This window comes from Genypterus blacodes, unplaced genomic scaffold (assembly GCF_046128005.1).
Source record: "Genypterus blacodes isolate CSIRO-AG114 ecotype Tasmania unplaced genomic scaffold, CSIRO-AGI_Gbla_v1 ptg000012l_1, whole genome shotgun sequence".
NCBI lineage: Eukaryota > Metazoa > Chordata > Actinopteri > Ophidiiformes > Ophidiidae > Genypterus > Genypterus blacodes.
In genome coordinates this window covers 3,647,745-3,666,378 of record NW_027466826.1, presented here as the reverse complement: position 1 = coordinate 3,666,378, position 18,634 = coordinate 3,647,745, and the positions used below count along the sequence as shown (strand labels likewise).

Here is an 18,634-nt window from a genome sequence, read left to right as displayed (position 1 = left end):
GCCGCCCTGAGGGGTGGATTCATTAGCTCGCCAGATGACCGGCAGTTTAACACCACACTCCCTCCCAGCAGTGCCCTATGGAGCGATTTATAATAATAATCATGTAGAAAATAAACAAAATAATAATGATGAACAGAGATCCCCTGATGGTCCAGACATTGGGCCCAAAACCTGGATTGTCTACAAAATTATCAAACTGACACACCACCATAAAAATGTTATAACCTAGGAAGAGCCTCCAACCATCTCCAGAGCAAAACACACCTCATTAATATGATCAAGCCTCATTACAAGCTGGGGTTTGGCAGATATGTGCAGTTTTGTATGATATTCAGAACCCTGCAAGAAAGGGTGAATTCATTACCAGTATTTAAAATAATATAATAATTTATAGCCTAACTAATGCGTAGGTTTATGTCCATTCGTAGAAATTCAAAGACTTGTGCAAATAAAGTTTTAGAGGCCCTTTGTGAATCTTAGTAGTTCACTTCTCTGCGTGCAGTGCTTCCGGCTCTATGAAAATCAGTGCTTGTGGGTCATCAAGAGAAATTTTGCATGCATGCGTGCTGTGTGTGCGCTTGCTTTGCATATTGTACAACTGGCATTAGGACAGGCCCAGTAGTGTAAACCTCAGAAGTACAATTGTGCAACTGGTTTGCTGTAGTAAATGGAGCTTTTCTGCTGCCCTATTTAAAAGAGTTTAACACACAGTCACAGGACTCACAGGACCGAGTTTGTTCAGACATCTACAATCAACACAGTAACAAGCTTCCATTTTGACCACATTCCCCTGACAACTGGATAGTGTATGGCACACGACCACACAGTACACTAAGGACCCTTAACATACTTTTACATAAATGGACATCACGAATTTCACCCCTAACATCGGCTCTCTGATCACAAAGCCACAGCCCAGTGAACACGTCTCCATGGAAATGTATGCTCCAACAATGTCCCCTCTCCACCATCATCCCTTATAACCTATTTATAGACCAGTGTTCACACGCTACCTGGCAAAGGATGAGAAGCACTAGAGCAAGCATGGAAATGTGTAGTATTTCAACCTCTATGTGCCATTTACCGTTATCCTCAGAGTTGTATTTGAAATCAGAGCTTTGGAACATTGCATTCACACAAACAGCTAACTCATTATCCACGGTCTCACGAGAGATAAAAGGTTCTCTATGTGTGTGTCAAGTTGTTGCTACGCCTGCAAGCAGAGTAAAGAAGTAAAACAGCAGGCAGGAGGTTGACTGGTCAACTTCTCCAACAAAACCTGCATAATCTGATACCGTTACCATAGCAGGGTAGGAAATTGTGTTTTCATGCATATTTTTATGCCCCGTCTGAATGCAAAATACTTGGGGACGCTTTGTGAAACATAAAAATAAAGTGGAGAAGCTTTTGCTGCAGGTCTCTTTACAAGTTTGACAAGTGATTGCCTGGTTGGCTTCAGGAACCATTTATTTACAACTTTGCAGACTCCAGTGACCACTGCGTCTTCATTAAAGAGCAAATTCCTGTTCTCAGTTACTGTATTATTACAAAAGTAGCTACATATCAGCTGTGTATCAGTTTATGAAGTCATTCATTCATATTGATTAACCAAAATAAGGAATTCAATCAAAATGGTAAATGACTTGTATGAACGGTCTGTTGTACAGCTGTTTGCACCCTGATTTGACGTTGATGTCACTTGATCTAATATCCATCATCACAGTGTTTGAAGCACTGTGCACATTTGAGCAAGGCACTCTCTGAAGGAGCAGCTTATGGTTTCTACTCGAGGTGAAGTAGTTTTTCGTTCTGAGCCTTTGTTGTGAAAGTGCCTATAGACATTTTCTAATTTCCTGAAGCACTCCTCTCTCCCTCCCTTTCTCTAATGCACAGGGCTCTCTTTCACCCTTTGGCACTGCAGATGCAAACAGAACACCAGGACTGGTATGTGGCTACTCAAGACTCTTGACTGTGCAACAAAAAAATGACCTTTATCCGCAGTGCCTTTAGCTTAAAAAATATGTAAGAACTCAAGCGGGAAATACCTTCCTTATCACGCTCCTAATTAGCATTTGCCTTCATGAATGGTGTACATATTAATACCACACAACAGCTGCTTCAAAACGATGCTCCTACAAACATCACGGCGATAACTCAGTGAGCAATAGCAGCGGCTGTCGGCTCTCATTAACAAACACACTCGCTCTTGATGATCGCTAACAAGACCGCAAGTCGCCATTGGTTTATTCAAACACTTCCGTATCTGCAGCAGCGGTTGTTAAATCCCTGGGTTAATTAATGTCCCAAAATTGCTGTAAATAAAGAGTTAAGTGGTAGGTTAATCCAAAAAACAGAAGAATTTCCTAATTTTATGCGACTTGGTGTCACATTTGAGACCTCATCAACAATAGATTACAGCAGTGGGGCTATTTAAATAAGCAATTTACTTATGCCATGCTTCCCAGAGGTGCCTTTGAGTGTAGACAAGATTGTATCCCACTCAAATTATCCCCCTTTATTCCTCACTGACTTTCATAGACCAGCGAACAGAACATTACAGTATAAGGGCAGGACAAGCTGTTACAGCATTGGCTGAGATGGAGTCGCACAATGTATGCTTCATTCATTTAACACTGCCAACCGTAGTTTAATTCAATGAACACAATGATTGAACAATAAAATAATAACTGCTGTCACATTATAATATGCAAGAAAATGGTTAATATCTTACTTCTATGTTTTATTCTATTCTACTGCTATAAAGTCAAAAATCATATAAATCTGCTTCTTCCTACGTGTCCAAGAACATGCAGATTAGGTGAACCGGAAACTCTAAAATGGCCGAAGGCGTGAATGCGACTAGGAATGAGTTTGCTCAGGGCGTATCCCGTCTCTCCACTAATGAACACAGCGATAGGCTGCCTTGTCACCATCTGAAGTGGGTATAAAAAATGGATGGATGGTTGTCAAAACCTCTCCTCCATGTAGAAATATCAAATGCCGTTAAAATCACTGGATGGTTTGAACGAGTCTCCAAAGTGCTGAAGCTGAAAAAAGATCCCCCCTAAACCCTCCCACATGTTTGACCCCCTCCTCCTCTCCCCACTACACACACAACCTCAGCTCAGCTCTCGGACACGGATGGACACGGTTAATTCAACGCGGGTCTACGGTCATTGATCCACTCGTGTCGATAGAGGAGTTAATTAAAAGAGACAACGCAGACTGCTCAAATGCACGATTCATTTTCAAAGTAACCGTTACATAGCCAGGGGAGGCGGGCTTCCTGTGAACACGCTAAGCCTAGAAGAAAGTAAAAAAAATTGAATACACAGGCCAAAACACACGCTATAAACATGTGAGGTTGTGTTACAGTTGAGCTTGTTTGTCCGGTCCGACTGCATGTCACAAACATTGAAATTTGAGTGTTTAAAATGAAACGGTGGCCACAGGTGTGCATCTTTGTTTGTTTTCTCCATGGTGAATCCCCTGTGTGCATGTCTGCAATGGCACTGCTGAGGTCTGGGTAATTACATCGCAAACAGATTGGGCGCCAAGCTCAACAGAGGCTTCCTTTCTGTGGCTTGTAGGCTCTAAGGATGTACAAGGGGTCTGATAAATCTCAGCTGAGAGTCGGTTCCAAACTCTGCCAACGTTGTCACGCTCATCACTCGCAAAACACAAGACGGTTCATTTCAGGCAGAGAAAATGGACGAGAGTGAGGAAAGATGTACAGAAAGAGGGAAGAGAGGACTTTTATGACTCAGCAAAAGTGGCCTTGGACCTCTTGGTGGAGGACATGAGACATGAAAGAGCACAGCTGAACGTTTTCCCCCCCAGATGCACCTGTCTGTGTCAGAGGGTGCCAGACATGCCAGACATAGTTTTCTCTCATGACCTTTCAGTGATGGTCTGTTTTGGTTTGTGTGCGCCTTCTGGGATATCTACGCTATTGTTTCACATTTCAAAAGGGGACATTTTGTGCTTTTTGTTATTTTCTTTTTAATCCCCTAATATATTTGGCCAGTATTGTTGTTTCACAGTCAGTGATTGTTGGCAGCTCCGGCCTGATGCTGCTAAAAAAACAGATCAAAGTGGGGTGGCCTGAAAGAGACGGGAATTTAGGGAATTCATCTTCCTCCAAAATATTAAGACGAGTTTTCTTTGCTTTCACATGTTTCAGGAAAATTGATTCACTGCTATTTTTGGGCTAGGTTTGATCAAGAGGGCTGAAATTTCAGTTTAATTGCCCTAAAAGCATAAATAAGCTCTACTGTGATGGCTGTAACTAATGTGCGTCAGCCACCCAGGGTACAAAGGAGCAATGTGAGTGGATGCTAAAAAGAAACAAAAAATGTAAGCCTGCTTGGCAATTTGCCTCACTAAGCCAGCATGGAGATAAATCCTCTCAGCGACACACACACACACACACACACACACACACACACACACACACACACACACACACACACACACACACACACACACACACACACACACACACACACACACACACACACACACACACACACACACACACACACACACACACACACACACACACACACACACAATGATGTCAGAGCTCTCTCCACATCCTGTTTAACCAAGACCAGCGATACACTCATTTGCCTGGTAACCCAACACCAGTATGTACACAGACTTCCCTTTCTGCATGCAGCTTCATCCATGCACCACCCTGATCTGCTGGCCTTATCAGAGGAGACACTGGCCCATATTCTCAAATTACCAGGACAACACAGGTGTGACAAACTGGAAAATGTCAGGTCCTTGTGTCTTTAACCCCGTGGATTGATCCAGCAGCTTGAGAAATGCTACTTATGAGCGGGGAAGTGGGGCTAAGGGGGCGTCCAAGTGATTAGAGACTATTAGCTGAGCTGTTTAGTAATGTTTCTACACTTTAAGGCACGTTTCAATGTTTTCTACCAATATACCAGGTTAAACTTCAACCTAATTGAGCAGAATTGTCGCTCTGAACGCTTGGTAATGCATTACCAATTGCTCAAACCGAGGTTAGAGAGCCCCTATATGAAAATGAATGATTTACAATGTAATTATACTCAAATCAGTTGGTAAAATCATCATTTTCCCTGTAGGTGTATGCTTCTTGACGCATGGTTGCTTATGTACTCTGGAAACTGATGCTCAAATTTGAATGACATTAATTATAGATATTTAAAAGTGTGGTTGTTGCAGCAGCAGGAAGCAGAAATCTAATTTAACGCCAAAAGCACACCTCATTATGTTCTGTTTGCCATCATCTGGGTGACAACATCCGGATTGAAACCTGTTCTGTAGTTAAAACATTCCTCCTCCCACTGCTGTAACGAGCAGCTCCACCTAGCTCCTCTTCAAAGAAAGAAGTGAGCCGGAGGCTGAGGGAATTCCAACAACACACGGTCAATTATACAGCCAAGGACAACAGGCCTCCAGTTATACTCGCAAGAAGTTCTGATTAACAGTCTCCTCTCTCCTGCTTTTCACTGCGACATTGTAATTTATGGATATGCCAGATTCAATATGCAATATTGTTCTCAAATCAATAAAGCCGCATCATGAAAACAAGTGTGACAGAAACAGTGGTTAGGATATGAGCACATCTAAAGGATGGAGGAATCTGACTACGACATAAATTCTAGTAGTTCCAATGTTTATCTGCAATCCAGAATGACTGAGAGCGGCTTACCTCTACTGATCTTTGGCTTCCATCTGAGGGGGAGGGGCTTACCTAGAAGTAGGAGGGGCCAGGAGGCAAATACCTTCAGTTATGATATAAGGTAAATCCCCGAGGGGCAGATGTGGTAAGACTGGTTAGGTCATGTGTGAAAACACAGCCAAGAAGTACATGTCGATCTCAGGAACTGGGTAAGTTCCCCCAAAGGGCATCATTTGAGCAGCAACCCAAAATTAAAATAAATAAATTTTCAGGATGCGCAATAACACGCATTTGTTAGAGAATGTTATCAGTGATCTTTACAGCCCCCCCAAGCTCCGTAAATAGCAGAAATACCTTTTTGGCTAAACTGTGCCCCGGTGCCATATTGTTTCCCCTACATGATGTACAAAGTAAACATATCGAGGCAGCTCATTTCAACTAAGTGAATAAATACGGCACCAGTGCTCAGGTCAGTTAAAGGAGTAGCAGAAGTAGTTTTGGGTTGCTGCTAAAAGTCACATTGTTTGGAGGAATTAAACTACTTGTATTCATTTTACACCAGCACACTCCCAGTGGCGTACATTCTCGCTGCAGGGAAGGAGTTGATGGGTCAAACTTGGAGGATGCAGCAAGTACTTAAAATAGCCATGGCCGTGCTGGTTTAAGAGTGGAGGAGACAAACTGACAATGCTTTCACCATTACGCACTGTTTGACAGATTCAACTGCGGCTGACCTTCATGTAAACTGAACTGTCCTGCAAAATTTACAATGCTCATTGGACCTGACAATGCCGTAGATTTGTTTTGTTGTCAAAATAATGAGCTCAATTCCATATTTCCCTTATCGAAAAGCTGGGCAGCTGATGACCTTCAGCTTTTAGCTGCAGCCTCACCTGTCCCCCTTGCACAAGGACAACCCCAGCCAGACATCCTCGAGATGAGAGGGGGTAACCAAGCGTTGCTTCCATCAATCATCACATTACACACGTTGGCCTAGTTTAATGTCCTTTTCAGACCTGACTGGAAACACTGTGAGCCACACAGCAACACGGAAAGCAGCTAATTAGTCTATGCCAACAGCAGAGGTTCACCAGTCATTTACCACTTCAAGGGTGAAATTCCTTCCACAGTCATAATGAGGAGTATGTCCATCACCATAGTATCATCCATTACACTGTTACAGCATTACCATAATGAACAGAAGATTACAGCTGTCTGCACCATCAACGCAGCTGCTCAGTCTAGTGCATCTAAGAGTCTGAAACAGTGAAATAATGACAGTATGCACATATGCAGAGGGGAAACAGATTGATCAGCCTTGCTTGCTACTTCAAAACACTTGCTTCAGCGAAAAGTTCAGTGTCTAACGCCAAACCTCTTGACCTTCCAGAACAGTTCCTCTGACCAAAGGGCAAACAGCTGGTGAGCGTGAGAAGCGTGCTGAGCAGGTGCTGCAATGTGATGGACTGTATAAGGGAATAAAAGCACAGGGGAAAGAGGACACACACTCATAGGGGTGAAGAAGGACGGAACATATATTTTCTTCCTTTATAGCCATTGTGGGCCTGAAATGGCAGAAATATTATGCAGGGTTTGATTGATGAAAGCAATCAGGACATACTGGTGGATTAGTGGTTTGGGGCACTTATGTTTTAATCTCAATGTCCCTAATTCTATTCCAGCTCTGCACCATCGTCACATGTCATCCTCCTCTCTTTCTGTCCACACGTCTGTCTTCACTGTCCTATCCAATAAACAAACAGTGCTTTATCCAGCAATGGGTCGGCTTCATGTACTCAACAAACAGAACAAAGTCATGCAGACTGGGCTGGATGATGGGGGACAAAAAGCTGCTTAAATTGCAGCGTCTTGTGTCAACTTAAAAAAGCAAACACCTGCAAATATGAGGAGTGTTTTACAATACATAATAGCCACACAGCTAGCAGAGACAATGAATGATCTCAGTGATGGAAGTCACAAATAAAATCCTGTCTAATGGTAGATGTGATATAGAAAAATTCATATTATGGTACTTTGCCATTGTTCCATATACCTGTCAATACCTTAACTCTAATGGAAATAGGCAGGAGGAAACACCATTGAAACATTTGTCATTGTCACCAAATACAAAACCCATCCTGGAACACCTGCAAGGTCAAGCACACAACTGCTGATCAAAAGCAGACGTTGGAAAAATTAGAGTGAGTACTGAGAGAACCAGAGAACATTCATCACAGTGGATCAGCCTTTATCCAGATTATTACACACACTGTTGATTTTCTGTAAGAGTGTGACAACCTGTGACACCACATCGAATGCACTGGAGCCTAGAGTCTCACTTGAGTCTCTCAGGTATGCACTTGGTTCAGTTCAACACTTTCTCTGAGAGCTTATCTCATTATTTGTTTCCGCTTATTTCATCCACAATAAGTGTAACTGTTGATAGAGCAAAATATCCTTAGCAGGTCGATAACCACAAGAATAGCTTAAGAAGTGATAACAGCATGGTAGGAAAGCTTACATTTGCAACTTTTAAAGCTACACACATCCACTGACCTATTTGAGAACTACGAGTATACAAGCATGCTTTTTAAAGTTAATTTAGTTTGTCCTCTGGAAAGCTATGCACCTGTCTTTTGTATAGTCATAGTGCTACTTACCTATATGAGTAAGGTTTAAGAGCAAACAAAAACAGTGAACTCCAGTATTCCTCTTCTCGTTTTGCAATGTATTTCTCAGCATTTTCTCCTTCACTCCCAAAATGAAATGCCCAATTTACTTGCAGCCTTGTCATGGTGAACACCAATTGTTGGCCTGAGGTGAATTAGATGCGCCACCTCCTCCAACACACATGGAGTTCCCTCTGCTGTCTCTTGTCACCTGACCGCTAGGAGCTTTAAGAAGTAGACAAAACATACCCTCTGTTTCATCCTGCACCCCATATCTTGTCAGGGGGAGTCACTAGTGCCCTGACAATGTAAGATTCCTGAATAAATTCTCAGTCACATCAACTGTTGTCTGAACCATCTAAACATATTGACTGGTGCACGTGAAAGCACAATTGTATTCAACATTAGATGTATTCTTAGGACACGGATTGCTGCACTTTTTGGCTGCTAATGCTGGTTAATTGCTGACACATCATGCTGCTGCCAATGTTGGTCTCTGTATTTGGGTCTATTCAGGTCGACTGCATATTTATCTAATTCAGACAGGCAGAGGTCTGTTTCAGATCAGTGATCTGTGAAGACCTCTAAAGATGGTTGCCCAAATATTTCATAATGTCAACATTTATGATACGATCCTAAATGTTTGACACCAATATGATGAACAAAGGATTCATTGGAATAATTTGCTAAAATATCATGAACTATACAGCCAGCCTTATCATGTAAGCTCTTACCCTGACATCTGCCGAAGCACACACACTCAAACACACCTTTGCAAAGAGCCGTATCTGATGACACGCTGTTGGTCTCTGCCAGTAAAACAAAGGATAAAATACTATAGCAACGCGGCCTTGTTTCTGGATGGCCAATACAAACACAAAATAAGGAATCTACTGTGTGACAAGTTACACAGTTTATCGGGTGGTGAAGCACTACAGAAGGGCAAACACATCAAGGGAAATGTGGTTATTTGGCATTTAGAAATAGGCCAAGGATGGGCTGCCACTGAAGCAGAGAAGAATAACAAGTCTTCCTGGCAACAAAAGACTGGTTGCATGAGCTGTCTCTCCTTTGCTTCCTGTCTTGTTGTTGTACAAGCCCACTATTTAACACTAATTCAAACACTGAAGAAGTGGGCAGTCGCAGGCAGACTGAACTGTTTAGTTTAAGTGCTTAGTAGGGCTAGATATCAAATTGGCTTTAAAGCTTGATAAACTTTCAAGTTTCTCCTAAACATCAGCAAACCAATGTTTGTTAAGGTGGAATTGCATGAATACCAACAATTTAGATTATTATCAGGAATCAGGAATAATATTATAATATTACTGACTTGCTTTTTGTCTGGCTGCCCATTGTACACCTACAAACCCTTGGAAGTTGGCAGTCTAATCCTTTCCTAGGGTTTTTCCATTTTAGCCATTGATGTTTTTTGGAGATGTTCCTGTCATTTCAAAGAAGCTCTTTGGATTCCATGTTCACCAAAATAGATCTTTATGATTAAATATGCTCACGTCTGCTGGCCCCATTATCAATCCAGTTTAGATCAGGGTTAACTTGTCCAGCTCCCATTCATTGGATCCGTGCTTAAATAGGCTGCAAGATGCAACTCCTGTAAGATTTAACGGAATACATGGACGCAGAAATAAATTAATTGATGAATGGATGGGTTTGTATTGGTGGTAGTAATTGTTTGTACAATCTGTCTTAAAATGTATATTCCTCCCATATATACTCCTCCCAACTCGATTTGCTCATGCTGATTAACACTTTCAAAGCACACAGAGTATTATGTTATCCAGGCCAGAGTGAAAACATGTAATGATAAAAGCAGAAAGACAGCAGCACAGTCCATGGATTTGATAGAATATATTCTGTAGAATCAATCATCTCTGGTAACCATACCTTTGACTAACTGAAATCCTATCTCATCCCTTCACCTCAGACAGAAAGCCCATGGGAAAATTTAATTTTCTCACCCACTGAAAAAACGCCTGTAATTGCAATTAATGTCCATTAAAAGAGCCTCAGCATACTGATGGTAATCCTATATCAATGAAAAAGATGGAACAATACAACCGCACTAACCAAAGAATGTGGGGATTCATCTTCAGCGATGTATTGTATCCAGGAATAGAAATGGTGGTACTCATTGTAAACATCTTATGCCATAAACAAATGGCCGACCTGGACTTCACACCGATATACCATTAATAATTTCCCTGACAGAGACGAGCAGTCAGCCGTCAATAATGAAAAGAAAGGGACAATGAAAGAATCAAATCACTGGTTTGGAAGAGCACATATGGCACCCAATGTGACATATTTATTCATTTAATATCAAAATGTTTTGACCTCATTACAATGGGTACAATTGTAAATGCGGTCATAAATTGCGGCACAAACCAGTTTGGCCATGAAGGACAGGGTTCCATTGATGGCACACCCTCTGTGGACAGATTTATCAATCATTCGAGCATCTTATCGCCCACTTTGGTACAACAGCCACAAGCTGACAGTCACTCCCTTATCACACTAATCCGGATAACTTCAGCAGTGAGTCTGTGAAGGCAGCAGGAATAAATTAGTTTACTCCTAGCCTGATTGGATTAAAAGCAAGGCCTGGACCTCAACCCTCTGGCCCCAAGAACTACAGCTACCAACTACTCTATTTTAATGAACATGTCAGCTTAAGTGGAAATAAATAATTTAAGAAAACATGATGTGATTTCTAGACTATGGAACATTGCTCCAGCTATCATTTCCCTGCAAAGTCCACCATCTACCCAGCATGAACATGTTGACTTGACTTGCTCAATACCACACATCGCCTACCTGTGATTTATAATCACTTTTACACGGGCTGTTTATTCTCAGTGACTCAACTCCCGTGTGACACCTGAAGATGGGAGCATTTTATAGGACCGCTGTGTCAATAGTATTCCTGTGCAGGTTAAGTGTGAGTCTCACAAGTGTATAGTCGGCTCTGCATCCATTTAGAGTTGACCCCGCACAACTGCACCACATTTATGGAAGCACCATTCACATGATTTAACGTGCTCTGCCTGCAGTTGGGCTCAGGACAGCATCTTCATGTCTACTAAAAATGCTTCCCACTAACAAACCATATACACTTAATAGTGCGTCATAAGAATGCATCCCATTGCAGCTTTATAGACACAATTACAGGAAGTGAGCTACCACACTGCAGTGAAGGACTCACAAATGAAAACAGAGTCTTGGCTGTCAGATACTGACAAGATTGTGTTAGGAGCTTTAGCAGCCATGCCTCAGTGGATGAAGACACAATATGACAGGCAAACAAAACTACAACCTGAGCAGACTGACATAAATTCATAACTTATTAGGGGCAACTCTGCCGAAACCTTGGCAGCAACTTGTTTATCGCAAATGCATTTTTATACCTTGTTTTATTAAGGACAAAGGGAAGGATATTAACTCTCATCATGTACATTCTACTGGAATAATTCACAGAGGGTAGGAGGGTTCGATGCCAGTGGATAAAGTGTGTTTATTCTGACAGCTACTTAACCTACAGGCCAACCTCAGAGTCACCCTGTTCAACACGACTAGTACTTGTTTAATTTCACAAAGCCTCCGGCAATTTGTGTGCTTGTAAAGAAAGAAATGAGACCAAACAAGAATAAGGTTGAGGAATACAGGAAGGGAAGGAGGCAGTCACAATTACAGACCCCCTGATGTCTAAGCAATGTTCCCATTCCTATCTACGGTGTATTGAGGATTGGTCTGTTCTGGGCCGCAGTGACTTCCTCATTCTTTTATGTTCAGCTTCATCCAGTGCCTTAACCTCCCTCATCAGGCAGCCACTGAGAAAGGCTCAGAGTTATAGAGCAGAGGGAGTGGGTCAGCAAGGCAGGAAGGGGACACATACAACTATTGCAATCGACTTGCTTTCGTAATCACAATTACCTTGCTGCTATTGTGAGCGTTTGATCGCTACAGCGGTTCTTTAAAGGACATGCATCAGCTTGCAGGAAAACCCAGGATCTCCCAGCTGAACGGGGAAACACCCGCAGGGAGGGGAGAAACAGCAGACTGGCTGGAGAGTCTGACATCATCCAAGTGTAGGCTTCCATGTTTCTCTGTGTGTGTGTGTGTGTGTGTGTGTGTGTGTGTGTGTGTGTGTGTATAAAGTCTACCTTGCTCTCTCTCTCTCACACACAAGCTAAAAGTGACAGCAGTTTTCCTCTCCAGCTATGTGGAGATATTCATTGGTCTGAGTTTCTACTGCACCACACACACACTGAGGGAGACGCTGCAGTTCACACACCATGTAGCAGCTGGGAGGAGAGAGAGGAAGCCTTCACATAGGACAGACAGCTTAAACCTCCTAAAGGTGCAACCAAAAGGATGCTCACAAGCACGTCACGTCACCTGAAGACATTTTAGTATAACCCCAGCTGCTGGTATTCAAACCAGTCCAACAATCTAATGCAGATACTCGTAATCTATATCGTAATACCTTGAAGGAGAATGTGGTCAAATTAACAAATAGCGAGCAATGGATGATCAATCTGAGTGTTAAAGTTGAAGGATGCGGGAGAAATCATGTTCTATGAGGAGGTTTTTGTGACAGCAGGGTGTCTGGTGGCTTGTTACTGTAAACGGCGGGGCAGCGCCAGCGGGGTGTTGTGGGGCTTCAGCAAGCGCTCCTAAAAAAAACTGCAATGCAACCGTGAAAGCCTCACAAGCCCGAACGGAAGCCAGATTCAAATACATGACGCCGTCTCGTCTTGCTTTTTGAAAAGCGTAACACACTAAAATACAAAAGCGGACAATCTTGAGGCTAGTTAGCTTTACTTCCTTAGCCAGCCCGGACGCTACCTCCGCTCTCTCTCGCTCTCTCTCTCTCTTCCAAGCCTGAGCCCGCCTGTCCGCCCGTCCGCCTGGTCCTCCTCTCCCACCGGTGAGAAACACCGACGTCCTGGGACTTACCGGTCTTATGTGCTGATGGTGCCGCTGTGAAGAGACAACAAGTGCGGGGAAGCTGCCGGCCACCGCTCCGCTGCTCCGGGACAATAGGAGAACCGACCTACACACTTTCGCAGCCATCTCTACAGTGAAGGTAGGAGACTGCTGCGGGCGGACCGAGACGCATCGAAGGGAAGAGGGAGGGTGGTGGGCGGGTTGCGGGGCTGGACTATTGCTTCATACACATGCCCAGTGTTGCACCAGTATGCAATCATAAAACACTTCATGCTGGCCAGTTTGCTGTTCATTTGACGTGGATTGAAAACACTCATCACTTTGTTGCCCATGTGCGCAAAGGATCGTTCGTTATAGGTGATATTATTGATTAAATATAGGCAACATGAGTGACAGCAAATTCCATATTGATATTGCAGGTAGGTATTGATTGACTGATAGGGGCTCGGCAAAACAGATAAGTTGCTATAATATACTTGCATTATTTTTAAATTCACTAGAATTATCCCAAACAGAATTTAAGTATAGATAGACATAACCAATCGAACCACTTTTATCTATCCATTTTCCTTTACATGTTCTGAACTTCTTGATACAAATTCAAGAAAATCCAAATTATTTCAGTGCAGTATGAAAATTATTAAGAAATGTATCCTAATACCTCATATATTTCTCCAGAATATATGCAGTTATGCCTTTTTATGTATACCAAAGTATTTTATTGAAATGTGTTTCCAATATCTGTCCACATCATATCTGTGATTGAGAAGGACACATTTTAAGAAACAAATTTCAATACAATCCTTTTATATAATAGCTCAGACACGTTGTCAACAAGAACTCAGAGCGTCACAAAGGTAGGATTTACAAAAGGTGTTATACTGGTTTGTATCTACTATGGTTGCCAGTGAGAGTCGTTCAATCATTCAAGATTTGAATTCATTGGTGTGCTGCATAGCCAAGAGAGCATTTGTCTTTGAATGTGTTTTGAAGTTTGAACAGGTTGCTCTGGATATAATCAAGGATATTGTTTCCCCACCTGGCTTAAGAGTACAATACAACACATATACACACACTGCATTACAGTTTAGACTCATGGTAAAGCCAACTTTCACTCCAGAACTTTCCAACATGAACCATATATATGCCACAATTACTGGCCACACCATCCATTCCTGGCCACACAACTGTCTCTAATATTAGCTTGTCCTTCAGTCACTCTTGTCAGAATGTCCCAAGAGAATCAAATATAATTCAACTGATCTGCATTGACCCTTTCTGATACAAGTATTTTGCATTTAAATGTATTTCAGATCATATGTCCCAGAATAGTAGGACACAATCAGTCAACCACTACAAATGCAGGTAATGTGAGTGGTTATGGGTCGTTTGATCAATAATTGTCAAGGAGACTCACTCCCCTTGCTGGAATGTAACCTGCAACTTCCTTAATCTTTGACCAGGGTTGACACACAATACTCTCTACCACACCTGTACTCGATAGAAACAAGATAACGTACTCACTTCAACTCACTAATGAATAATGTAAAAGAGCAAACAGTTTCCAACCTTCACTCTAATTCAGCTTTGGCTAATAAATAAGAAATCAGATTAAAAAAAAACAGACAAGCATGGTTTTTGTTTGATTTGTTGTTGATTGTTCTTGTTGTATGTTTGTGAAATATGATGAAAAACATCTGAGGTCAGAATTCTTCAGGTGCGGTGCTTCCTGCAGTGGGAACAATGCAATTTAAATGCAAATTCTAAGCCATAGACAAGGACCTGCTTGAGCCACAGGCTGCATTGATTCACAGAGTGAATCTTGGTGTGATGCCAAATACCACCAGGACTTATCAGTATCAGTCACTACTTCACATAACTGTTATCTGCAATGATGGTGGTATGTATTTGTGCATGTTGTGTCAGCAGCTGCAGTGAAGTGAAAAATAACTTGAGGTATTAGATTTCATCAAGATATTTTTGTTCTGTTAGATGCTATGCAATTTATGTAAAGAGTGTATAGAGCCAAAGACAGCCTAGATGATTCATAATTCATTAGGTTCATATTCTTTTAAAATGTTTAATACAGTAATGGATAAATGTGATTGAGAAATGTACTTTGCTGACATTGTTGCAAACGTTGGTTTAGATGACATCACCGCTGCAATGACATCATTGCTGTTAGTTCGATGGCATCACCTGGATAGTTTGATTATGGTATGCTTTAGCAAGCTTGATAGTGCTGTGACATCAGAATCAACACAGTTTATTGATAATACATTTGACTTTGTAATTTTGTGTTTTCTAATTAAACATTTAAAAGAAATGACCTAACTCACTTGAAACAAGGCAGCAGCTCGTCCTGGAAGAAACTACCTTAGAGCAATAGAGCAGGAAGAAGCCGGCATAAAACAGCAGAAACAGTGCGAGCAGGAAGAGGCCAGCTTAAAACAACAGCAGCAACAGCGTGAGCAGGAAGAGGCCAGCTAAAAACAACAGATGCAACAGTGCGACCAGGGAGAAGCCACCTTAAGCAATAGTGGAGTCTCAAATGTGCCGCGGCACTGAGGAGAGAACAACAGCAGAGTCATGAAGAAGCCAGACCACAGGTTAAAAGAGTCACAGTGGAGTTGATGACTGGAATAAAAGTACTTGAACTTAAAAGTGCTTGAAGAAGTCAGAAAGGCAGAAAAGGGTAGGAAAGCAGTGGGAGTACCAGCACGCTGAAACAAGTGAGATGATGCGTTAGTGCGAAGAAAGAAAGAAGCAGTGTTTCGCTGCTTTAACCACTTCTTTCGGGCACGCTCACAGATGGCGTGCGACCAACCACCACCAGTGGTACAACCAAGCAAAGAAGACCTGCATGAACACCAACAAACCCTGTATCCTCGGCCACCAGCAGCACCACCAACACTGTATCCTCAAGTACAATGTCCAGGCCAGTGGAGGCAATGGTGTAATTGATTTTCTTGTAAAACAAACAATCCCAACTGCCAACAAGGGACATTCCCGTGTTCAGGGGCGACAATACAAGTCCATCTGAGTTTTGGAACATTCAATAGAACACAAGACAAGGATCAAGACAAATTATACTACATGGAGCAATTGATGTCCGAGCTAGTTCGTAGTTGTGCTCACATGCCAAGCCACGAATGTTACAATGAGGTGAACCAACTGCTCCATATCATTACGAAAATGAACTATGGATTGCCAGTGCGTTCATTGATGGCCACAAATCAAGCCTGGTGATAGAAAGGTTTTCAGTGCTTATGCAATGTTTCTGATTGAATGTTGCAATGCTATTAAAGACATAGCTTCACTGGAAGAGATGGACAACCCTACTAACCTATGGTGTTTAAACTACAGCTAGAGAGGGGTTGAAAGGTTGCAGTGGATCAAAAGTGTTGGACTTGGGAAGAAACAAGATTAAGTTTAAGTCTAAGTTTAATAGTTCATGGACAGTAAAAGTAGATTGGCTGTTACTGTTGAAATTTCGCATTTTCGAATTAAACGTTTAAAAGGAAAATACCGGGTCTTGTCGTGCGAGTATCCAGTGCAGTTTGCAAAGTTACCTAAGAAGAACTGTCACATCTACGCCGAAGATGTGACACATACATGCTGAAGTGGCAATGACATACCACTACAGTGCGTAATATGTTAACAACATAACATCAGTGTAGCCAGGTCATATGAGGAGGGTTGTACAAAGAAAACATTCTGTGAGTTTGCTGAAAAGATATCTGCCCTCACATTTTGTTTATTTTGCATTAAATATTTGCTTGTAAGTCAATACATGTACACAAAATACATCATACTCAGACTGATTAATTTTTTTCTAAAACTAAATATAAGGTAAGAGATTAGTGCCAGCAGATGCTCCATTTGAATTTGCTGTGAATGCATTATATAACAGATTAGGGAATAAGGGAAGGGAATGTGTAAGACAAGCATTTATTTAGAATGCATACATAATACATATTACAACTGATACATAACTTAGCAATTATGTTAAATGTATTTTTATTTAGCCAGTTTAGACAAATCCTTCTGAGACACATTGAAGGAAAGCAGCAACATAAAAAAAATTAAATACAAAAACAACACTGACGGATTTTCAATGAGTTTTGAACGGAAAGATGGATGATAACATTGTAGAACAAAATAGAGGACAAAACTATGAAGTAACCTATTGTGGCACCACCACTACCTTACAATTCTGTGGCTTAGTCCCTAAATGTGTCTCAGACAGATCACACTGAACTGAAACAAATGACATTCAATTGAAAGACATTGAGGTTAATATTAATTTGTGTCTTATAAATTTAAATCTCTTTCTGGATCTCTTTCCACAGTTGACCCCAACAATAAAAAACAACAGACCGTGAAGACGTTCTCTCAAGGTCAGCGTTGGGATAAATTCAGGTTACAGAGTGGTGTGAGTGTGTGTGTGTGTGTGTGTGTGTGTGTGTGTGTGTGTGTGTGTTCCCCTCGCATGCATACACCACTATAAATATCTTGTGGGACTCTGAATGATGCCCTCCTACATTTTGTTGAAAAGGTTACTCCCAAAGCAAGTATACGCTGTGGGTGTGTGACCTCTATTTCATCATGCCACCAATCTGGTATAAGACAGCGTAAACACTACCTAATTAGGCAGCGCGGATCAACTTTTGTGTTTGCTTGCTCTCACATACGAAGGTACTCTCATAACACAGCAATATGAAACTGGAGACTGCTCATTGTCTTTAACCAGTCATCCTCACTCATCAGTCCAGGGCAGGTTTTCACAGGTCATTGATCAAGTTTCAGCATTGTATTCATTGATCAAATTTCACCATTGTTTTCTTTCAAACAAGACATTAGCCATGACTTGTCTTGCATGTACAAACTGCATTAAATATGTTCATGGATTTACAATTGTTCTAAATGCAGCAATGAGTAATGAGACACCCTCTTAGACCAAGTTACCTCAGTAACCAAGTCACTAAGGTAGCAGCTTTGTTACTTACTATAACAGTTGCAGGACAGTCTATTACTTAACAACAAGAACACAGTGTGTGATGTTGTTCTATTATGCTGCTGTCCCATTTCTACATCAAACTAAATTACACATAGAAACAAAGGCAGGAGAGGTAGAAAGTTAACAATATGCCCTCATGGGCCACCTTCCTCTTGACATTCAATGAAGACTTTCGACCCTGGAAAATACTGTGTGACCTTTGAGGGTCACTGCGAAAGCCAGACTGATAGGGAATTACCACCTGACAACTATGGTAGGAAGCTCATCAATTCTGGAATGGTGCAAGGTGCAACCCCACACAAT

The 18,634-nt window shown here is 41.7% G+C and overlaps 1 protein-coding gene across 2 annotated transcripts in view; it reads right to left on the bottom strand.

Annotated features, from left to right (window-relative positions):
* The window catches only part of mcu (mitochondrial calcium uniporter), a 55,406-nt gene extending 41,934 nt beyond the window's left edge, over positions 1-13,472 (bottom strand). For both annotated transcript variants that reach the window (XM_076164592.1, XM_076164600.1), the window contains exon 1: positions 13,321-13,472. In XM_076164592.1, the coding sequence (XP_076020707.1) occupies positions 13,321-13,437 (117 nt within the window). In that variant the 5' untranslated portion in view covers positions 13,438-13,472. The remainder of the gene's footprint in view (positions 1-13,320) is intronic.
* Positions 13,473-18,634: the final 5,162 nt, after the last annotated feature.